The 25,155-nt window shown below is 39.9% G+C and overlaps 2 protein-coding genes across 2 annotated transcripts; both read right to left on the reverse strand.

Annotated features, from left to right (window-relative positions):
• Positions 1-423: 423 nt before the first annotated feature.
• Positions 424-12,342, reverse strand: LOC306832959 (uncharacterized protein). The gene is made up of 12 exons (XM_079357981.1): positions 12,053-12,342; positions 11,794-11,954; positions 11,483-11,699; positions 9,445-9,545; positions 8,285-8,422; positions 8,112-8,190; positions 5,553-5,693; positions 5,276-5,436; positions 3,937-4,153; positions 1,780-1,883; positions 1,436-1,573; positions 424-648 (listed from the first exon to the last, which is right to left on the reverse strand). The coding sequence occupies exons 1-12, from the start codon at positions 12,161-12,163 to the stop codon at positions 552-554; spliced, it is 1,665 nt and encodes a 554-aa protein (XP_079214107.1). The 5' UTR covers positions 12,164-12,342; the 3' UTR covers positions 424-551.
• A 4,060-nt stretch (positions 12,343-16,402) lies between these two features.
• On the reverse strand, positions 16,403-17,326 carry LOC306832960 (olfactory receptor 52D1-like; the record flags this gene model as incomplete). Its single annotated transcript, XM_079357982.1, has 1 exon — positions 16,403-17,326. One exon carries the CDS (start codon positions 17,324-17,326, stop codon positions 16,403-16,405), a length of 924 nt encoding a protein of 307 aa, XP_079214108.1.
• Between the last annotated feature and the right edge of the window lie 7,829 nt (positions 17,327-25,155).

Here is a 25,155-nt window from a genome sequence, read left to right on the forward strand (position 1 = left end):
TAACCACCTTTTGGTGAAAACTATTAAACAATAGCTGGATATGTTTGGAAAGCTTTGTTGCCAGTTATCAGAATATCATGATGTCACTTGAATGTTTGTATTGCTAGCTGGACTCAAACAGATACGCCCTGGCTTTGCTGGCGTTATTGACAGGTATGCTTTATAAATAAATAAAAAAATGTCAGGCAGTTTAAACTGGAGCTGATACCCACCAGTGTTTGTATTCATTGTAGTGATATCTGGCACAAGCAGCTCCATACAGACATGACCATATTCTCAGCTCTTCCTCTTTCCCTCTCTCAAAAGTAAAGTATAAGAGTACTTTTCATAGTGTCAATTTCAATGTCATCTTTTTTTCGAAATTGATATTTAGTGCCAAAACAGGGTTAAAGTTTATACAGTAAAAAACATCCAAAGCACTACTTTGTCTTGTTATTTAGTTAAAATCCAAACAAACAATGACAGCAATCTGCTTTTGAAAGACTTTCAAGCAGCACAAGTTATTGTTTCTGTAACTACTGCCTTTATTTAAAAAAGAGTGCTAGCAGGAGTCAGGCTTCCTGTGGTTTGCAGGCCAGAAGGTAGAAATACTTCACAGACAACATCACCTCTGTGTCCTCAGAGCTCACCCTCATCACTGACATCAACCTGAGGAGAGGAACAGAAGAAACAGTATTATATGATCACTTGGTCAGTCAGAGAGGGTCGTTATGGACTCCAAATTGTCACCATTAGACATCTTAAACACGTTTATTGGACGTAGATATTAATGGGGTTTTTTATGCTTTTTTTTTGTCTCAATTCTATCTACCCTATTTGAAGGATGATTATAATGTGTTGTTTATGACCCTAATTGGTCTAATAATAAAATAATAATGTAAATATAACAATACAACTGTTGGAACTTTTTGACCTATTCAAGGCTTCACTTTCTATGTACTACAGTTCGTAAAGTAGGGCCAAAAACAACCTCTGCTTCAGACATATCTAATAGATCAGTTGAAGCATCCACAGAAACTTCTTTTTTTATTAAGAGTTATTATTGGGCTTTTTGCCTTTATTCTCTTGTGATAGGAAAATCACAAAAGACATTAGGGAATGGGGCCGCAGGTCGGACTTGAACCCACGTCATCCACTTGGCTGATTATAGCCTCCGTGCATGTAGCATGACCTAACCCCTATAGGCCATCAGTGTGCTGGAGCCAAAAAAAAATTAAAGTCAGAATATACACATTTTATCAGAAAGCATCATAAGCCTCACTAAATATTAACATATAGGTAGCATTTCAATGTTTTGCTCATGCATTTTAAAAGTTGGTAGGTGAAGTTATTTTTATACTCATCAAGTTGCATGTTGCTTAAAATACAAATCATCAAACTTGCAGGTTTGCACTGCTATCCGTCTCTATAGATGGAGAAGTGTGTAGGGCTTTACTTTTGACAGATGTCTCTGGAGAGCTCGGTGGCTTTCTGTGGGTCTTCTCTCAGCAGACGCTGATAGCTGGAGAACGACTCTACCAGCCCCATGTAGCTGGAGAGAGGCAGGGGCCTTTTCACCCACACACACTCCTTCCTGTTGTACATTCATAGGAAGACACACAGAGTACAGTACACACACAATCTGTGTTGTCTATGTTGTAGACTAATAATTAGAATGATAAAATGCCTTAAAAATAAGAAACAACAGAACATCTGGGTGATAGCAGCAGGTTTTGAATGTCTGCAGGTGTGTGACCTATTGATCAGAAGAGGTCTGGCACAACAGAAGCTGTCACTCACCACTCCTTGTCAGGGTAAGGGATTGAGTTATAGGCCTCTCTGTATAACTCAATAGAGCTGACTCCAAGGTGAGGACTGCGGTAGGGTTTCAGGGCTTCGTAAAACTGATACAAAATAAAAAAACAAATTAAAAAAAACTTCTGTTACAAGAAGAAGTTACAAGAGTGTTTATGATTTAGCTATTTTGATTTGCAATGACATAGCATTAATAAAGCATTTCATTATCAGATGTCTTTGCTCCAGTCAAATCTTGTGGCGTGTGGAATAGTATAATCTCTCCAGAGTAAGTGAATATGTTTTAAATGCATCCTTTCAAAATAGAAAAAAAGCTTTGCACATCCATTTCATAAAACAGGTGTGTCGGAAAGCAACGTGTCAAACTAATACTTACTGTGAAGGTAAACTGTTGTTGGTGTGCCTGATGAAGGTGTAGTACCGAAACGTGACTGATAAATGTTTGATTGACAGTTGGACAGTGTGCGGGAGTTTAAATTAATTATTTAACAATTGGAAGTCCCTGACATGAACTTGTTATCCATATTTACATTATTATTCTCTATGTGCAGCCTCAGTGAGTTCAATTTAGATAACAGTCCCTTAGTTAAGACATGCTTTACCCCTATTGATCCACTAGATGGTGCTATTAAACTTTTTTTTATTTCTAATCCACTGATCGTTTATGCTAAAGCCCACTACAGTATGGTGCCTGAATGCTGACAAACATTACAGCAAGTACACGAGCAGAACTAGACAAAGTTCAATTTGTACCAGTGAAATGGCAACATTGTTGCTCTTGTAGAAAGCCCAAGCAGAGGAAAAAGTGAAATAAACGTCTTCAGGGATGCTTTTCGGTTGTGTAAAAGGACTTTTCTTTCCATTTGTTTTGGGGTTTTTTTTACCAAGTGCATTAAAAAATGTATGTACATGATTTTTTAAAAATGAATTTCTCTGTCTAACTAAAACCTGACTTCTAACTTCCCATAGATGTTTTTTTTCCACATAACACATTTTGTAAAATCACAGCTGCTTGTAATAGCATTCATATTCAATAGCATTCAATGGCATTAAGTGAATTCCAAATAGACTCTCAGGGTGCTTTTTCAGTTCATGATGGTTCCCCACTCTCAAGGCCTGAGCCTATCGGTAAAAAGTTTGCCCTTTGTGCCTTGTGTTTCTACAGTGTTTTCCCCCTCCATTGTTTTTTTTTGTTATTTTTATTTGTCTCTCTCTGCTTGTCTCTGGACGTGGCTATCGTCATCCTCTTCTCACCTGCTCTACCTCCTGATTGCTTTGGCCAGCCCACCTGTCTCTCATCAAGTCATTAGCCTAAAGTGCATATATGTACCCCCTTTCTTCTGAAGACAGATTGTTCATGCTACATCCATGGTGCTATGTTCACCTTGTATCTCTTGTCCAAAAGAGAATATATCTGGATCATAAATCCACTCGTTCTCTGCCTGCCCACCTCTCATTCTTCCACTGAAAAATTATAATCTGCAACTATCATTTTATTAAAATACTTGAGACTAAATATTGAAGTGAGGAATGGGGCAGCAGTAGCTCAGTTAGAACTTGGGTTGGGAGTCGTCGCTGGTTCAAGTCCTCGTGCGGAAGTATAAGTGCTGGAGAGGTGCCAGTTCACTTCCTGAATACTGCTAATGTTTCCCCAACATGTAAGGAGCGCTCCCTATGAAGCAGCCCCATCCTGATGTCTCTCCTTAAATGCAAAGTGTGTGAGCAGCATCTCTTTCAATAACCAGCGTTAGCATTTCCCCAAAACAAGAAATGATTTACAATAAAATAAATGTATCTCAAAGTTGTGTCTTGAGTTTGTAATAATTTCAGTAGAGTTTACTTTCACTGGAATCACTGATCTGTGGAAAGCAGGTAAACATTAGTGAAAATCCAAATGATGCTAACAACTTGAAAATGGTGATGATTTGCAAAATGAAATCCAAATCTCAGTGGGTCATATTTCATTTTCGTGTAAAAAGGCACGTTACTCACTATTATTAGTAATGCTGCTTAGTAAAGTTTCTAAACCTTAAATTGCTTCTGTTGACAGTGAACATGTATAACCATCTATTTTTGCACCTGTGGCTGAGAGTACCAGTACGCATTCACTGTAACCATTCAGGTGAACATTTTTGTCATCACCTCTTTGCAGACATCGTTGAGTGTTTGGGAGCAGCAGTCAGGGTAGCTGAGCTCCATGTCAATGGTGTAGTTAAGCAGCGCCAAGCATCCATTAGGCTTCAGGACTCTGTTGGCCTCCTTTAGAAAGCGTGGTCGGTCAAACCAGTGGAAGGCAGACATGGCTGTTATCAGATCCACTGAGCTGTCAGCAAATGGCAGCTCCTCTGCCACACAATGTCTAAACGCAGAACAGTGGCAATAGGAAAGTCAAAATCCTAGGGATATATTCACAAAACCTCCTAAATACTAACAGTTAGTAGTGACAAAATTCTAAGGAAACGGGACATTTTTTAAGAATTAGTCCTTAAAGTTCAGACTAGATCGTTGTAAAAGTAAAGGTGATTCACAAAGTGTCTTTTCCCTTAGAGGATCTCCTAAAGTGTAAAAAATTAGGATTAGTGAGGAGGACTTCTAACAGGCTGAAGAGAAAATATATATAGAAACATTTGCATTAAACACTATAATAATATACAATAGGGGGCGCTGGTGATGCAGTGGCAGTGTGCGTGTCCCCACGTATTGAGGCCATAGTCCTCATGCAGGCGGCCCAGGTTTGCGTCCGACCTGTGGCTCCCTGACTGAATGTCTTTCCTCGATCTCCCTCCCTGGTTTCTGACCCTATCCACTTTCCTCCTCTAATAAAGGCTAAAAAAGCCCAAAATAAATGTAAAAGAAAATATATAACAATAATCTACAACAGTGACTTAAAGGCAGGGTTGGTCATTTTAAAAGTTGACAAGCAGTGTGGGGTTCCCAGACACAGAAAGTAAAGGATTATGATTGGAATAATAATAATAATAATACATTTAATTTGTAAGCGCTTTTACGAGGGCTCAAAGGCACTTTACATGTAAAAAAGAAATCACAGTAAACAGTTAAAAACAGTAGAAGAACATTAAAGGACAGAGAAACAGAAAGAGAAGAGGGGAAAGAAGAAGTTAAGTAATAAACGTGTTTTTTAAATCAATGGTAAGAATGTAGTTATTCTTTCTTTACTGCACCTTCATCTAATCCTGTGACAGATAAACCTTTCAGAAGACGTATTACTTTCCTGGGTTTGCAGCACATTTGCTTCATTGTTTGGGCTAGTTGGTCGACTTTCACTCGACAATGGTCACATTGTTCCTACATTGGCCCACATTCAACTAAGTGGCTTACAGACTTTAAAGACTGAACTGATAATGTGATATTTGTTGTTGTGCATTTTGCTATAGCCTACTGAAATGATTTCACAAATCCGATTGTAAACCAGCGAAGCTCATGGAGTTAAAGCAAGAGGAAAAAGTATTTGTTGGCTTACCGATATGTAACATTTGGTTCCTTGGCATGCTGCAGTGCCATTTCTATCTGGGCAGGACTAACGTCAGTCCCCACCACAGAGCCAAAGTGTTTGGCCAGCAGCACCGTGCCTTGTCCTGAGCCACAGCCCACATCCACAGCCAACTCATAGGGAGCCCCTTTCTGACCAAATATTTCACAGATGGCATAGCTTTACAGTGAGTAGTCATTCACATTAAGCCTCATCATTTTTGAATTAAACATGCAGAAGCCACTATCAGTATTCAAACTGTACCTACCTGTTTTTCCAGGAAGTCAAGCACCTGTTGTATGAGATGATCTGATGGAGAGATCCTGTATTTCCAGTAGGAAGAAGCATGCTCTTTTCCTTCAAACAGGCGATAAGTCATAGTTACTTGGTTCTTCTCTGAGTTGCTGATCTAACATAAAATCAGTTTTTTTCTGGATAAAATTAGCACACTTTTACATCAGCAAGACTGTTTTCCTTTCTGCATCGGCACACACATATCCCCTCACAAAGGGGGAAAGAGTGGGGTGCCTGGGATTTGGGAGGTCCCATTACTTCCACTGCTGTGTGGTATGTTTGACAATGAGGCCCTTTAACCCTTTATCGGGCAAGTTTTTGGTAATTTCCCCCCTGCTGTACCTCAGTGGGGTCGAGAAGCATGTGGTCCTCACTCAGCCAATCAGCAGAGAGCTGGCGCGACTCCAAGGGTGCATTCGGGTTGTCCCTCCCCTAGGAAGGATATGGGTTTTTTTTGTTTGTTTGTTTTTTCTACCATGAAAGGGCAAGGAACCAAATATGGTAACTTTGTCAACGTTGATTTTCTACATGACAAAAATATAACAGCAATAAAGTTGTGCTATGTCCTCCAATAACACTCTGTGTTATCAGTTATCAGTGCCCTATGAAGGGAAACACTACGTTTTATACAATACAGAAAACGTTTTGACCTTCTTTTCTGAACATTCCTATAGAATAACATGCTACATTTCAAAAGTAATCCTCATGTTTATGTTAAAAGGAACAAAGGTCCAGCTAAACATCTGTGGGCTAAAGGTTCACTTCATGGGTCATTTGTTGGTATGTGTTTGTCAAAAGCAATAGAATCAGTGAAGAGGTGGTTTGGGTAAGGTACAAGCCCAGCAGGGAGTAAAGAACTACAAACACCTTGTTGCTTCATAGGTTTTATTTAAGAGTTTACTTTTCTGACGGCTTTTGTCTTCTGTATCTTCTTCATTTCCACACACAGATGTGTTTCTATCCCAACGTCATTAAAGAAACAGACTCATGTATTTGGATGACTGTATATTAAATAATACAGATGGACACTTTACATATAGCCATATTCTGTGTGAATAGGTAGTTCCTATCTGTGAAGTAAAAGTGCCATAAGAGCTCATGTCCATTTACCATTTTATTAAATGCAGTGATAGTGACAGGGAGACCTTGTACCAACTTGGATGAATATAAACCAGCCAACATTGCCAAACTAATATCACCGAAAATTAAACAATCATGAGACATGCCCATTCACTTAGATGTGCAAGTTGGAGAAGATTAATGTTCATTATAGTAGTAGTAGGAAGCCTTTTTGCACCTTTAGGATGTTTTCATTAATGTGTGTGTGAAGTCATGTGAAAACTATGAATTGATTCAATGCATATTATTTGTCTCCTTAGTTTAATATAAAGATTCCAAATGTAGTTTTGTGAAATAGTTACTTAAGAAGCTACATATTTGTGTCCCTTTAACTTTTTTTATGTAAATCTGTATGCTGAGCTTGAGTGACTTCAGCTCCTTTTAAAATGCAACAAACAGGTTTAATGTGAACTGTCAGCAGGTCAAAGCTTGGTCTGACCTGAGAACGAGCAGAGAATAAAGGAGGGGCACTGAAGCAGTTAAAACAAGTAAATGGGCCACCAGCTGGGCCACCGCCATGAAGATCTTTCTCTCAAAAACATTTGAGTCTTCTCATATAAACCAAAGCATCTGAGCTCCCCTTCTGTGAAAGACCTGGTCAAATGTATTTTTCTAGTTACATAACCTCGCAGTGTGTGTTAAAGTCTGCAGGGAGTCAGCTGGATATTTGAGAGGTGGAATCAGTGAGAAATAAAACATACTCTTTGTGACACCGAAAATAAAGTAGATAGAGTAGAATAACTTCAATAAAAAAAGAAGAGCACAACTGATTCATCGCACAGACGATAATATTGGCCAATCATATCCAGTGAATATAGCGGCAATGTACATTCTGTAATTTTATTGCAGATATGCACCAATATTACTTTATTTATCCAACACTTAAATTGAACTTTATTCGAGTTATATTAACCTAGCATTTCTCCTTCCCGGGCAGAGTGTGCTATATGATTACAATAAGACATGGTGATGCACGAACATGCACAGCTATTTTCCATTTGAGTGAGCATCTTGTCTTCTTTATACAGTACAGGTATATCTTTCCACAAGTGTTTGGTATATGTATTTGAGGGATTAACAGAGTAAATGTTTTTATCTATATCTATCGATTTCTACAGATCAAACATACATCTAAGAAACATATCAGTTGATACAGCAGTATCAAATTTTTACATTGGCCCACAAAATCCCACATCTGTCAGACCCTAATATAAAGTTATAAGTTCTATTGACAGACAACATAATACAAAAAACAGTCCAAAAATGATTTATGACAAAGATAAGTGTGAAGTATTATAATTGCAGCAAATAACAAGTTGATTGGGTCTTCTTGCATTACACAAGCCATCGTACTGTAAATTCCAATATCTCTGACATCAAACATTTCCCTCTCAGTACTTGATTATTGTGGTTTTGATGCCAAGACACAGAAATACCCGAGCTCCAGCCCTATTTCAGTGTCAGGAGACGTCACTCCCATCTCCTTCAGAAACCTGTAAGTCAGAGCAGTGATTGGTTATTCAGAGGGACTGAGAAGTGGATTTGGGAAATGAAACAGCTGAAGGAAAACGTGTGTGGATAGATGACCTCTTCTGAGCGTTGAGCAGCAGGTCACGAGCGCTCTGGTGATCTTTCTTCTTGTAAGCTTGGAACATGGAGAAGGACTCAATGAAACCCAGCAGGTTCCTCACTGAGAGGGGCATGTTCACTCGAATACACTCAATCCTGTTGATTCACAATATCAACAAGTTAGAAATTATAACTAAGGAAAAAATACACTTGACACTGTAATATATTCATGAACAAGGCGAGATCCAGATTTTAGCCACTTTCACTGATAAAGGGCAAGGTAGGAGCAAAGTATCAAAATTGTGTTTGATGTTTACTCTGAACTATTGCAGACAAACTAATATGGCCACATAGCTCCTAAGTCAAGGTTAGTGTTATACATGCAGGAATTCACAGAAATCTAATCATCTGATTAGATTTTAAAAATCAAGCAGTAAAGTGATTATTTACCAAAAATGACCAATTAGGCTTCCAAAATAAAGCTTGAGAATTGTTTTTGATGTGCAACAAATTATATTAAAATCTGGTTATTTTTTAATGGTTCTGTTTTTAAAATGTCTTGGTCTCGAACCAAATCAGTTTCATAAAGACGGTCACCTACTTGGGTAAGTATCAAAGTATCTTAGTTACTTAACTGAAATATGTAACTATATTGGAACTTCAACACATACACATTAACCAGAATGATGTTTCTTACACCAGATTGTGCTACCTCGGTGTTACCTCACATCACCAAGTTATGCAAACCAAAGCAGACCTTTGCACGCTCACACAAAAATACTAAACTTATACAGTGCATTAAAACAATATACTGGTGCTTTGAAAAGCAGACTTTTCCACTATAGGACGATAAACTACATCAGCTACAGATGTAGAATTATTACAATCACAACTTTAACATGTGGCTGTTGTTTTTATATCCATTTTTTTTTAATCCATTCGTGTTTTTTAGTTATTTTTCTTATTTATCCTGTTGCTTAAATCAGTTAACTATTCTGTAGTTCACACAGCTGACAGAGATGCTTTACTTTTTTGCACAATGATAATAAAGAATAAAATTTTGCTTAAACAGACTATAGACAGTAAAAGCATGCAACAGCTTCATATTTGGAAACATTGCGCTTCTGTTCACGCTGCTTAGTAAGATTGGTCTGTGGCAGTAGACATTGTATTCTTACCTCTCTTTGTCAGGAAACGGGATGGCTGAGTAAAGCTCTTCCAGCTTTCCCTCACACGCAGCCACTCGATTAGTGGTGTATGGCAACAGAGCCTGCTTCACCTAAGAGTTCATGTACAGTTATGTAATCCTAGTTAATTGTGTAGTGTTTATATTGCATGTGTTTCCATAGGTTAGAGGGTAAACATTTGGTACACAGTTCTCAGTACAGAAATGCTTGTGTTTAATCTGGCAACCTGATGACAACAAGAACCTGATTCCCCAAGTGGGGGGGGAACGGTTTTATATTTCTGTTAATGTATGACGGGTTTAAATTGACACTTCTAAACATTAACAGGGCCAAACAAAACAGTCATTCATGTGATGTCAGACACATCGAGGAAAAACAATGTTTCTTGGGAGAGAACATTTCATGTTGTTGTTACGAAATTCATACTTTCCAAACCGAAATCATGTGAACACATTGAAGTCGGAAGAATCACTTCCCAGCTCAAACTCTGAGACGATCAGAGGAGCAAATGAATGCAGCATTAGTCTTTGCTTCTGCCTCGTCTTTATGCTAGGCTAAGCTAACCAAGTCCTGACTCCTGCTCTACATGATGCAAATTTAAACAAAGTACTGTTTCTTTCCCAAACATGTTGAAAAATGTCCTTAAAAATAAAGATTGTCATGTCCTGGCTCCCAATTCTTAGTCAATAGTTAAACTGTGTAGCAGCTGCCAACCTTGCAGTGGCAACTCGGCGTCCGCAGCTGTATGCTGACTGTGACTGCAGCATAGATAGTTGGATTAAAAAAAGTTTCCTTAATCAGGCAATCTTGACTTTATTTTGTTTTTTAAAAGGTCAATCAAACCTCAGTTATAACAACAGCCTAATTACATTATAGAAAAATGAAATGAAATTTTTTTTAAATCCACCTCATATGGTGTTAAGTGTCGTGTAATATTACTTTATTCTAGCTAGTAGCTTAGTCAATTAACAGCTGCATTTCACCATCGCTGTGAGGGAGCTCAGTGTGGGAGGGTAAGCATCTCTCTGAGCAGTGGCAGGTGTGTGTGGGACTGATTGGCCCTGATTTGGACCAGGTGTGTCAAACTTAAATATGCCCTGGAGTTGCAGCACTCTGTGTTGACTCATTATCTCACCTTCAGAGGTAGTGAGCGGCTCGCCTTGCATTGTCTCTTGTTGTCTGTGTGTTCATAAACACAAATGAATAACTTTCTGTGAGTTTGTTTTTTTTTTAACAATTTTTGGTAGATGTTTGAGGTTAGAAGGGTGTTTTGGCTCTATACTTTTGTTTGTTCCCTCCTCCCTCCCCAATCTGTCGCTAGCAATTTCTTGTGGTTATCCTTCTTGGATTAGTTAAAGAAGCCCCTGGGTCTGAACCTGTGTCCCACTTCCCCCCTATCCTGACAATGAAAGTCTGGTTTTAATGTAGAATATTTGAAGGACATTGGACTGAGCACAACATTTGATAGTATTGGAAATGAGGGACACCTCAAAGTCCTTAGAGAATAAATACAGGTTTGAAATGAACATGTGGCTCTTTACCTGATGATGATACTTGTGAAAGAACCTTATTTACAAGATAATTTCATAAATTGCTAGGTGATATCAAATATCTACATGTGACTCACAGAGGGCAAGATTACTGATTTATGATATTCTTGAGCCTCATCGGAAGAATATCTCTTTTCCTCTTCTGAGCCAGTGAATCTAAAGTATGTGGCCTCATATTGGGGGACTCCTCACTAAGTACACACTTGTGTATTGTGCTCTCTGTTTTTTTGTCTTATGTTAAGTTTGTATTGACTGTCAGAGTAGGTAAATCTTCCACAGGTCCTTTCCTTAAAAGGTACATAGACGAAAAATAAAAATTGCTAACACTTTGCCCTTGCATTCAAAACCACAGATGTTGTAGGGAGACGCCACTGCAGTAATGGCATCTTTTCAACTTCCGGTAATTAGACAGATTAGTGTGTACTGACCCTGGCTCAGGGTTTATCATCACTCCCATAAACTTGAAAGTCTGCACCCACCTCCTCATAGATGTGATTGAGTCTGTCTCCACAGTCGTGGAAGTGAAGTCTGGTGATGCTGTCGCTGAAGCCCAGCAGAGCCATGCAACCCTTGGGTTTTAAAACTCGACTCGCTTCAGCCAGAAACCTCGACTGATCAAACCAATGAGCTGCTGACGCTGCTGTCAGCAGGTCAACAGAGCAGTCAGGGAAAGGAAGCTCCTCTGCTGTCCCCGTCCTGCAGGTTCAACAAACAGGTCACAGATGAATTAATCATTTCATCATCAATATCATTATCAATGTGCAGACAAACTCATACAGTACACTCCCACCTGTATGTAATATTTGAGTGTCCTGGTACACCTCTGGCCTCCTCCAGCTGACACTCACTGATGTCAATGCCCACCACTTCCTGGAAATGTGGTGCCAGCAGCCGGGAATTCTGACCTGTGCCACATCCAAGATCCACGGCCAGCACATGTGGCTGTCCCTTCTGAGAATGTCGGCACACATCAGTACTACTCAAAGTGTTAAATGTTGCCTTGTCAACTTTAGTTCACTGAGTAGGAAAAAAGTATAGTCTTGACTTACCTTTCTATCTAAGTACTGAAGAATAATGTCCTTGAGCTCTTCTGGAGGAGTAAAGCGATACTGTTGGTAGATGGACGCATGCTCCTTCCCCTCAAACAGTCGGTATGTCATGGTGATGCTATAATGCACAGGTGTCAAACTCCAGTCCTGGAGGGCCGGCTTCCTCAGACTTTTAGACGTCTCCCTGCTCTAACACACCTGCTTTAAAACAATGTGTTGTCATCAAGCTCTGCAGAAGCCTGATAATGAGTCACTCATTGGATTCAGCTGCGTCCAAGCAGGGAGACATCTAACAGTCTGAGGAAGCCGGCCCTCCAGGACTGGAGTTCCTTTCCTCTGGAAATAAGACAGGTCTCCCTTCTCGTCCTCTATTGCTCAGTCTTGTTTTCTTTTCTTGTTTTTCTTGTTTTTGAGCCTCTTTTATCTTTAGTTACATTCCATCTTCTGATCTTTGGTTTTCTCCCTGAACACTCTCGAGCCCTGCAGACTATGACCCTAGACCTACTTCTACAAGCTTAGTTTTTCAGTTGAAGAGTTTCAGGGTAAATCATGCAGCAGCTTAAAATCACCAAACAACCAAACACCTTAAAAAAAAGAAACTTCAATGAAATCAAGAAAGACTATTTGCCAATAAATGACGTTTCTTGCTTGTTGAGAGCTGTCTCTCATGGCAGGAGTCTTTACAACTCAGCTGCGGATTAGTTGACAATATTTAACAGAGGCGGGTTCTCTTTCTTAACCCTTTCATAGTCAGAGGCTTCAGCTGAGTGCATTTTATCCTATTAACATAGCAGTGGCTTAATGTTTGAAAGAATGAAACCACATGAAATCTTTGAAACTGTGGTTCTGCAGGTACACCAATAAACGGTTTGGGGAAAATGTTGTCTGACCAGAACAAACAACATAGTAACGTCATGAGTCACATGTTGTAGCATTGCTGATACAAAAGTACACTCCCTCATCATGTGACCCCCACATACAGATTCAGCTGTTTCTTCCAACATGTCTTTATTTGAATTTGCTCTTAATATCAGTTTATGTCTTGTTATAAAATGCTTTGCACATGATTAATATTTAATCGTAGGTGTGTAGGAGGCTTTATAAGAAATGTTCTTCTGTCTATGCCTTTTAAGTCACTACTTACAATACACAACTTTTGACTTTGTTTAAACTATATGGTTTTAAATTATTGTATCTTGTATGATGGCTGAAAGAAACCTAATATAAGGTTGTGCATGTGGTAATGGCCATGCAGGAATTATAAAATAAAAAAAGCCAAACAAGTTGACAGATTTGCTTTTGTAGACTTTTGATTACATTGTTTGTTTTTAAATAATCTGCACGACAATCTTGTTGTCCTGCCTTAAGTCGATTTTTAAGGTTTATTCTAAAGAGCTGTAGGACGGGGTGGGACGCTGCATGAAACACACTAAGACCACAATTAAATGTGAGCTAAACTTACACGTCAATATTTGATCATCGAACAGCTTTACGTTTTTGAGTTGAATGATCGATTTTATTCCTGTGTGGAAACCAAAAGTAAACAAAAAAAAACAAAAAAACAATCTTGTCTTTGTTAGCATAAATCCAACAAACCTCACCATTTGACTAGTGTTGTACGGGAAAACCAGACAGATTACCAAAATTGGTGTCACGTAGCACTAGTACTGAACTTTCTAAAGTTGAAAATGCCAGGCGAGTTACAGGCTAAAAACAGTTTAGGGCCTTGAACCTTGGTTTCTATTTTCCTTGACATTTTTCCTTAATTTTACAGAGGAAGCATTTCTCAACCACTGGCTACTGTGATTACCGCAGCTCTCCTTTTAAAACTAACAAATGTTACAAGCCAATCAGAAACCGAGAAGGGCGGGTTTTGGCAACAGCTGTGGGATCTAGCCATGGAGACCATATTGTTGGCAAACAGTCGTGGAAAATTTTTTCGCCCACATGATCTGTATTTAAGATCAATCACTGTGTGTGAAAAAATATAGTTTACAACAGGCAAAACATAAGTAAATAAGTAAGGTAAATTAATAGATAAATAATTTGATAAACATAACATTTGTCCACCACAAATTCAGTTTTGCCACAGTCATCCTTCCTCAACCCAACAATAACGACAGACATGGGACATGGACTGAAATGCCTCATTTTCTGAGAGCATGCCTCATACTCTACACACAATTTCAAAATAACATACAATCGGCAAAATCCCTCAAGTCTCCTGCAAAATTAAGCTTCACATTCAAAATAATTTGTGCTGTGATTTGGAAATCTGCAAAAATCTGTGCTTAAAAACTGACGAGAATGCAGGAAAATAAATGTTGCTTGGTAGTCCTAATCAATCGAAGCTGATCCCCAACGCTGCAGCTAAAATCTCAGTCTGAACTCAGTTCAAAACTGGTTGAAAGATCAGCTTGGGTTACCAAAATTATAAATATAAATCCGAGTGCAAGATAAATTGATGTGCTTCGTCTTTTAAATGTCAATTTAAGTATGGCCATTAGGTCAATGAAGAGATATAAAAAATAACTAATTTTATAATAGATCCAATTTACCAGCAGAGGGCGCTGTTCATATGTCTTTGAAGTAGAGACGCACATGTTAATTTACCATCTATTAAGTTGTATACATAATTTCGGATGCTTATATGTACACACAAGTGTTGGCAGGACTATAGTACTGACTTTTTAAAATTTATATCATGTTACATATATCTTGACTAGCAACATGTTTGAAATTCAGTCAGTTAGATAAACCTGAAACTGTGAAAACTGAAGTGGAGACCTTTATGTCTTTAGTAAAGACATAAAGTCAAGATGTTTTCAAACACACATTTTAATTTAATAAAATCCAAGCCTTCTGCTTTCATTTTCTGACATATTCTTATAGAATGATAAATCATATAGTCTTTATGAACACAGCCACACAATGACAAATATACTTGATAATAAAAACTTTAAAAATTAGAACTTGAGTTCAGCCTCTGCTGCATTTGTGCTTTTTCTTATTCCCTTCAATAACCATTAAAAAAGAAACATAACTGAAACAATGAATTTGATTTAAGCCACATTAACACTATATCTCACACGTTTCTTTGACGTCTTACTGAACAATAGGTAAAACTGATTTCCTGCTACCAAAAGCATGAAGAAACAAAAATGCTGTCATCCAACTAAGTCTCAAATATCTGTGGCATCATTATTTGATTTTAATGTTCAGAAAATGCAGAAATCTGTGTTGAATCTTTTTCAGTTTAAAACCATAAATTAGATAGATAGATAGATAGATAGACAGATAGATACCGTAGATACTTTATTGATCCCGAGGGAAATTCAAGCTTTCAAAAATTAAGTTTTTGACAGTTTGAGGTAAATCCTTTGAACCGTATCGACTGTACATAATATCAAGTAGTGCAATCACAAAGAAAGTGATCAGGGAGGTTAAATGTGGCACACATGTCTGCATGAACTTTGCCCTTTTTTCTGCAGAATTCACACATGTTTTGATGAGATACATGTAGGACCAAAATATAAAAACACCATGAAGAACGTAAAATATAATCGTTATGTAAGTCATAATGTTGTTAAGAATAGTTTCAGCTGGGTAACATGCAAGGGAGACAATAATCCAATTCACACAGCCTGGCAATATGATAACTGCATAACTTTAATCTAAAAAATGTATACATGTGAGATGTTATGTATTTGTTTGTGAAATGATCTACAGACCATGTTTTCAAAAAGGATATACCGAAAGTTAAAGAGCATAAGGTTGCTGCTATTACTGCCTTATACAGTATCTTTCCCTCGTTCTAATGATCAAGTACAGTAGTAGTGTATTGACTTTTAAAAATGTATATCATGTACATATATCCTGACAAGAAACATGTTTGAAATTCAGTGAGATACATGAACCTGAAACTGTGAAAAATGAAGTGTAGATTTTTACATTTTTAGTAAAGACAGAAAGTCAATATGCTTTCAAACACATTTGAATTTAATGAAATTCAAGCATTCTGCTTTCATTTTCTGACATATTCTTATAGGATGATAAATCATATATTCTTTATATATACAGCCACACAATGACAGTGTATGAAATCAGATATACTTGATAACAACTTTTAAAAATTAGAACTTGAGTTCAGCCTCTGCCGCATTTGTGCTTTTTCTTCTTCCCTTCAATATCAACCATGACCATGACCATGACAACCATTTGATTTAAGCCACAATAATACTTGTAATGTGCCCTTCTTAAATAATATCTAACACGTTTGTTTGACGTCGTTCTGAAGGTAAAACTGATTTCATCCATGCAAGTCTGCAAAATCAAATATCTGTGGCGTCATTATTTGATATTAATGTTAAGCAAACGCAGAACTCTGTGTTTAATCTTTTTCAGTTTAAAACCATAAATTAAAGGATTCATCAGAGGAGGTATGATCAGAAACTCTATAGAGATATAATTATGGACAGTTTGAGGTAAATTCTTTGACCCGTATCGAATGTACATAATATCAAAAAGTATCACCACAAGGAAAGTGATCAGGGAGGTTAAATGTGGCACACAAGTCTGCATGAACTTTGCCCTGTTTTCTGCAGAATTCACACATGTTTTGATGAGATACATGTAGGACCAAAATATAAAAACACCATGAAGAACGTAAAATATAATCGTTATGTAACCCACTATGTTGTTAAGAATAGTTTCAGCTGGGTAACATGCAAGGGAGACAATAATCCAATTCACACAAAACAGCCTGGCAATATGATGACTGCATAACTTTAATCTAGAAGTTAGAAAGATGTTTGTTGACATGAAGCAAAAAGGTGTAATCACAGAGAAACACACCAACTTTACCAGTCTCTGCTTTGACATCAGGGAGTGGTACTCCAACGGTCGACATATAGCCAAGTATCTGTCGTATGCCATCACTGCAAGAATGGAGAGATCACAGCAGGCAAAGGAGTACATCACTAAAGCCTGAATGAGACATCCAGAATATGAGATAACATGAACTGGAGACAGCAGATCCCAGAGAAACTTAGGATAGAAACCAGATGACCCATAAAGGCTGTTTATACAGACTGTGCACAACAGAATATACATCGGTTCATGCAGAGTTTTATCTATGATGATGGTCACAATGACAATAGAATTGACCACTAATATCATACAGTAACAAAGTAAAGTGAGAAAGAAAATAGTCAAGCGGTAGTTACTTGTCTCACTCAATCCTGAGAGATAAAACATTGAAGATACATTATCCATCCTGGCAGGAGAATTATGTACTATTTTCTTCACTTTGAGGCAAAACTCTGTCCCTTATTGTCTCAGTGCTCTCTCCTCTTTTCATCTCTTCTCGCTGGTATTAATATGTTGTCTGACCATATAAACACACAGGCTGGAAAGGGACAAATCATTAGAGGTTTCATGATTATCACCTAGTAACAAACTATAAACAATACAACTCACATGATTAAATGATCATCATTGAACGCACACAAAAAAATCCACCTGCAAGCACAATGGTTTTTGGTTTAAATTCAAGCTATTCATGCAATTTCATCCTTCTTTTTGCTTAATGTGCATAATGGCAATATTCTATAATAATTTCTAAGCAAAGACAATTAACTTTTTTTTCTGTCCAGTGTTCCTGTTTTCTCTCTTTCCATGTGTACACACAGTCTTAAAAGCTGAAGCTGAGAAGTATGAGTTAAGTGTCAATACATGTGTTGACATAAATGTTGTTTTCAAATGCCAATAGGAAAACAGAAGATCCAATATACATTTACTGCAAAAGGCCAATGCAAGTGTAAGATGTTAGGTAAGCAAGCATCAGGATGCAGGCCTAATGGAGCAGATGTGAGGTGACCAATTTTAAACCTCATGAACCAGAAAGTGACCAGTTGTTCTTTTCTTTTACTCAGGCACTTAAGCAATAAGGAAGCTGCATAAGATAAGAAATGACAGACAGAAGCAGGTATGCCATGTTAAAAAAAGAGATTTAATAAAACCTGTTTTTCGTGTTTGCTGATTATTATTACACTGATTTGTGTTCAAGTTCTTTTTTTTAAATTAGTGATTTGATGTTATAAAAAGGTGTAAACTATCATGTTTAGCAGGTCTGTTGCCATATTTTTGCTGACAGGTGTGAAAATTGCAGCATTATGTGCAGCAGAGTAGAGCACAGGTGAGTGAAAATGTAAAGAATACTAATAATACATGAGTCATTGAACTTAATACTGTACAATTCATGTTTTGGTTAGCAGAAGTGACTTTTAGAGCAGAATCATGAAGGTCTATTATACTGAAATATGGCCATTGAAAGTGCAAATCTACAAATATATATTATAAAATGTCCTTACTACATAATCATATTAAGACCCCAACAATGTTTTCTTTGCCGTCTTTTCTGTCAGTAAGGCAGCAGCCAGTATGTCCTACTGTGTTTTAATTCTGGTCTAAAATAGTTTTTATTTTGATGCGAGAGGACAGGCAGTTTAAAGGAACGCTCACATGGTTTATCTGGACGCCTTTCATTCTGCCAGGACAACAGCAAACCAATCGGTGTTACAGCAATGTAAGCATACAGGTGAACTGGTTCAGATATAAAGCCCAGTTTTCACCAAATGGTTCAGTTCGGGTCGTCTCGGTATGGAACGCATTTTGGGGCATTTCCATCTAAAGATCCCCAAATTACCAACCCGGACCGTCCTAATTTTTGGTACCCTTCTTTTGGGGTGCCAAATCTATGTGACCCTAAAAGGAGGAACTGAAACTGCAGTCCGTTGATTAGTTGAAAGAATCACTTTCACTTTCCATGCGACAGTGGCAAACACAACCACACTGTGTTTAAATAAATACCCAGAAGATGTTTTTATTCGGCTGTATGAATTGCTGGATGTCTTCCATCATTGTTGTTTTTTCTTACTGTATCATGTTTTTCTCCTTAGTTGAATTTATTTGCGGGATAGCTGATAGCTATTAGCTGCTATGATGTGACGCTATTATATAGCTGACCGGCTATCGACATAAAGCTTACACGCCAGCTTTGTCTGTGGAAATGCAAACAGGATCAAGCTTTACCGAACCAAACCAAACTGTACTGATCCATACCAGCATCCTTGGTGGAAACGGGGCTTAAGTAATTCAACCAGGCCTAAAAAGCCTCTGCATCATTTTTCTAACAACGTCACTTCACTGGCATAGAAGGAGCCAGAGCTAATGCGGGAGATGGTGTGTTACCAACTTGACATACAGTAGTTGGGATGTGACGAAGCGGCTCAGGGGCATGATGCTCATTGACTGCCAAGTGTAAAGCCTCTCACATAGTTGACTGATGAGCTGGTCTCCCATTTTCAATGCAACTGCAGGTGCCGGCTTTGTGACCTCCTCCTGAAGAGATTGCTCCAGCATTTTCATGAGTGGGATAACTTTAGAGGCAGACATGATTTCCTCTGCCGACAGCTCTACAGTGGCATCATAAAATGGAGACAGCAAAGAAAATCAACCTGCAACAATGCTGAACTCCTCTGATGACAAGATCAGGATGTCATTTTTGTAACCCTGCAAAAGCTGCTCCTACTGGCTCCCTCAGATCAACCAAACGTTGCAGCATCAAATAAGTGCTGTTCCACCTGGTCTCCACTTCTTGCATGAGCTTCATGTTTTTCATCACCAGATGAATCTGCACTTGAGCAAGCTTCTCCTTTAAAAATACAGACGAGTAGGCCATAAAATCACTGCAGTAGGAACACAGAGAAACTATTAGCGTTATTATAAATTGGAATAAAGGGAAAGAGCATACCTTTGCAGTGGTACTGCTTCTAAATTAGCCAATCAACTTCCTTGCTCTGGCCCAAATGCCAGAGAACACAGGGTGCTGGTCAAGTGCCTTCTTTACAATCAAATTCAGTGTGTGTGATGCCAGTATGGTGCCGAAGCTTCAGCTCTCACACAGGAAACCATATTAGGAGCACCATCTGTGACCAAACATGTCACCTTATTAGTGATTCCCCATTCCTCCTTTAGCGAGGCTTTCGCACAAGCTATATCAGTGTGTGATTGGGGGAATACCTGCACTCCCAACAGCACTTTTCTCCCCCACAAAATGGCATCTTACAGCCAGGTAGGCTGACTCAAACTTGGCCTCCACCATGGCCTTCAGAGTCTAAAAGCAAAAATATAGAGTGCTGAATTGTGAGACATAAAATAAAATACTCATTCTTTTCATGCATGCATCCATACATATCTGCATTGCAGGGATAACATAATTGGGATCCAGTTTGGACACAAATGTTCTGAACCCAACATGATCCACAATACTGAAGGGCTGTGTATCCTTCCCCATCATTGAGACCAGGGCTTCATCTAGCTCTTTTGGATTTTTTTCTCCCACACTTCTATGCTAGTAAACATTTTGATGTTTACCAAGAAAGCCATTTATTCCTGGAATACCTCTGTTGGTGGAGACATTTTTCTTTGCAGACAAATCAGATGCCTGTTGTCAGCAAAAGCCAACCAGTACCAAGATGCCTCCTTTCTCCACAGATGACCTCCAGAAACTGCTTCAGCAGGTTGCAGTTTTGGAGAATAAAGTTCTACGTTTAAAAATAAACCCAGAAGTGAATGGACCCTGCAGAAATGACAGCACCCTTCCGTTGATTCAAAACAACAGACTGGAGAATGCTAACGCTCAGCTAATGAGCTCTGATACAGCTCCCACCAAACAGAGGGGCTGTGCAAAGGGTAACAAATCTGCCACTATCAATTCTCCCTGGAATGCTCTCAGGGCAAAACCAAAGAGTACACCAGCTCCCACATGGAGACATCCAGCTGGTAGAACCCAGCGCCCAGAGATCTGTGATGCTACAGGCTGGCCTGCGGTATATGCCTCCTCAACACCGGTGCAGAGAAAGACACAGCCGTGGATAAAGGCTAAAGGGAAGATTAGCAACAAGGCTCCAATACCAGCGGCTGTGGAGTTATAAAATCAATTTGGTCCTCTATTGCAGGACCCAGAATTTCCATCTGGACACCTGGACAACCCCCTGAACCCACAGAGAAAGGTAAGATTCGTCAAGAAGTCAAAAGTTAGAAAGCTCCAAGGAAAGCTACTGAATGATGCTGAGACTCTGGTTGTTGGTGATTCTGCTATCAAAGATGTGGTAAGCATGTACAGCAGGAAAACAAGAGTGTTGTGCTTCCCTGATGATAAAGTCTCCAATATGACCGACAGAATCCTCAGCCTTTTTGAAGAAAGTCCCAATTTGAAATGCCTTGTACTGCACACAGGGGCAAATGATATTGGGAAAAGACAATCTGAAGCGCTCAAACGAGACTTAGGTAATCTGCTAAATGCAGTGAGCTCTCTGAAGGTTGAAGTCTTTTTCAGTGGGCCTTTACCAACAGTCAGAGGAGGAAGAGAGAGATTCAGCAGACTGTTGGCAATCAACAGATGGCTTTCAACTGAATGTGAGGTCCGCTCGGTCCAATTTATTGACAATTTTAACTTTTTCTGGGGCCGAAGAATTTTTTCAAAGGGGATGGCATTTCCCTAAACAAGTCAGGAGTAAGGCTTTTCACCTCCAATCTCTCTTTCTTCTTGCGTCACACTGTTCCCACTTCCAAGGACAAGAGACAAGATGAACTCAAACAAAAGGAGCAAACACCAAAACAAGAAGGAGAATCGACTCTCCCCCCGCCTGTGTTCTGGCCATGAGGGGTGCCAGAATGAAAAAGAGGAGGCCTCATGTCCTCCACCAGGAGCCACTGCTTGAGAGGATTCACCTATTCTTCCTGCACTTTTTCAACACCTCAGGTCCACTACATGCAGTCTTGACATTCTGCCCACAAGCTTTTTAAGAAATGTTTTAACTGTGTTGCACCAGATGTATTGTAGCTAGTTAATAGCTCTCTTCAGACAGACACTTTTCCTAAGTCGCTCTAAGTAGAATCAGTTCGTGATGCCACTGTAAGGTGGGGGTTTCTGTATCTGGTCAAATAACATAATAACATCACAGACGATATCTCAGACATGCTTCATGACCAGAACCTTGCAGTTACTGGCATGGGGCTCACATTCTTACAATGGTTGACATGCTGCTGAACCAGGCTGGTGGTGGACCAGGACTCTGTAGTCACTGGCCACACACTGACCAGGATCTCACGATCACTGGCAAAGTATTCTTCTTCACAGTGTCCCTTTTATTCTGATAGAAAGACAGCCCACAAATACTTAACTCTGTATAAGGCAAGGTATGAAGAACTCATCTCCTTGACTCAAATGTCAAACATCTATGTTAAGCTACATCTCTCAGACAACAACAGACACTTGGCTATTTGTGTACTTCTCTATAAGGCTAGAACAAAGAAGACAGTTCGCTCCAAACCAAATATAACTCTGCTGCTACTGTAATGTGATCTCTTACACACCTATGTAGTACATCTTCACAAACCTAAAAAAATTACTCTCACATGGTTGACACAATTAAAAGATATATCCACAAATGTATCAAGATGAATGAATCCACGAAAATACGTACTATCAGTCGCTAAAGACAAAAGTGATCAAACCTCTCCTAAAAAAGAGTAATCTGGATGCTTTACCAATTAATAACTACAGACCCATATTAAACCTGCCTTTCTTAGGTAAGATAATCGAAAAAGCAGTTTTTGTGCAACTGAACACTTTTATGGTACAAAACAAGTATTTCAGTGTTTTCCAGTCTGGATTCAGGTCAAAGCGCAGCACTGAGACTGGTCTTATCAAAGTGCTAAATGATATCTATGTGAACAGTGATGCATCTAAAGTCTCAGTCTTAGTGTTACTGGATCTTTGTGCTGCATTTGATACTGCTGGACAGACTTGAATACTGGCTTGGAGTTTCTGGAACTGCCTTAAATTGGTTTAAATCTTACTTGCCGGACAGGGACTACACTCTGTCTGTTGGTAATTATGAATCTGAGTGTATGAAGATCACCTGTGGAGTTCCTCAAGGTTCCATCCTTGGGCTGCTTTTATTCAACCTCTACATGCTCCCTCTTGTTCAGATCATGGAATATTACAACATTTCCTATCATAATTATGCAAATGACACACAACTCTATATATCAGTGACAACGAATGACCATAGTCCCTTATACTCACTGAGCAAGTGCATCAAGTGGTGATTGTTTTTGGCCCCAAAGAGGAAAGGTCAGAGGTCAGAGGTCAGCGCTCATCTTGACTCTATGTCCTTAAGAACAACAAATCAAGCCAGAAATCTTGGTGTGATTATGGACTCAGACCTGAGATTCAACAACCACATTAAGATGGTAACAAAATCATCTTACTACCATCTGAAATATATTGCAAGAATCAAAGGTTTTCTGACCAAACAGGATTCAGAGAAACATGTTCATCCTTTTATTTTCAGCAGGCTGGATTATTGTAATGGTGTGTTTACAGGCCTGAGTAAAAAATCTGTCTGACTGCTGCAGCCCATCCAAAACGCAGCAGCCAGAGTCCTCACCAACACAAAGAGGGTGGAGCATATAATACCTGTGCTTCAATCACTGCACTGGCTACCTGTGTGTCAGAGGATCAACTTCAAAGTCTTACTACTGGTCTATAAAGCATTGAATGGTCTTGGCCCTAAATACATGTCAGATCTACTTGTGGAATGTAAAACATCCAGACCACTCAGGTCTTCAGGAAGTCAGAGGCAAACAAGGCGAAGCAGCTTTTAGTTACTACGCTCCTCACCTGTGGAACAAACTCCCTGAACACCTGAGGACTGCTGCCACACTCAGCTCCTTTAAATCAGGCCTTAAAACTTTATTATTCACTCAGGTTTTATCCATCCATCCATCCATCCATCCATTTTCTACCGCTTATCCGGGGCCGGGTCGCGGGGGCAGCAGTCTAAGCAGAGACACCCAGACTTCCCTCACCCCAGACACCTCCTCCAGCTCTTCCGGTGGGACCCCGAGGCGTTCCCAAGACATAGTCTCTCCAGCGTGTCCTGGGTCTACCCCGAGGCCTCATCCCGGAGGGACATGCCCGGAACACCTCCCTAGGGAGGCGTCCAGGGGGCATCCGGACCAGATGCCCGAACCACCTCAACTGACTCCTCTCGATGTGGAGGAGTAACGGCTCTACTCCGAGCTCCTCCCTGGTGACCGAGCTCCTCACCCTATCCCTAAGGGTGCGCCCAGCCACCCTACGGAGGAAGCCCATTTCGGCCGCTTGTAACCGAGATCTCGTTCTTTCGGTCATGACCCAAAGCTCATGACCATAGGTGATGGCAGGGACGAAGATCGACCGGTAAAGCGAGAGCTTCGCCTTTCGGCTTAGCTCCTTCTTCACCACGACGGACCGATACAGCGACCGCATGACTGTAGATGCCGCACCGATCCGTCTGTCGATCTCACGCTCCATCTTCCCCCCACTCGTGAACAAGACCCCGAGATACTTAAACTCCTCCACCTGGGTCAAGGACTCCCCACCAACCCGAAGGGGGCAAACCACCTTTTTCCGGTCGAGAACCATGGCCTCAGATTTAGAGGTGCTGATCCTCATCCCAGCCGCCTCACACTCGGTAGCGAACCGCCCCAGTGCGCACTGAAGGTCCGGGTTCGATGGAGCCAACAAGACCACATCATCCGCAAAAAAGCAGAGACGAGATCCTGCGGTCCCCGAACCGGACCCCCTCCGGCCCCTGACTGCGCCTAGAAATTCTGTCCATGAAAGTTATGAACAGAACCGGTGACAAAGGGCAGCCCTGCCGGAGGCCAACGCGCACCAGGAACAGGTCCGACTTAATACCGGCAATGCGAACCATACTCCTGCTCCGGTCGTACAAGGACCGGACCGCCCTTAGCAAAGGGCCGGGAACCCCATACTCACGGAGCACCCCCCAGAGGGCGCTGCGAGGGACACGGTCGAATGCCTTCTCCAAATCCACAAAGCACATGTGGACTGGTTGGGCAAACTCCCATGAACCCTCGAGCACCCGCTGGAGAGTGTAGAGCTGGTCCAGTGTTCCACGGCCAAGACGAAAACCGCATTGTTCCTCTTGAATCCGAGGTTCGACTAACAGCCGGAGCCTCCTCTC

The sequence above is a fragment of the Symphodus melops genome (genome assembly GCF_947650265.1).
Source record: "Symphodus melops genome assembly, chromosome: 12".
Lineage (NCBI taxonomy): Eukaryota > Metazoa > Chordata > Actinopteri > Labriformes > Labridae > Symphodus > Symphodus melops.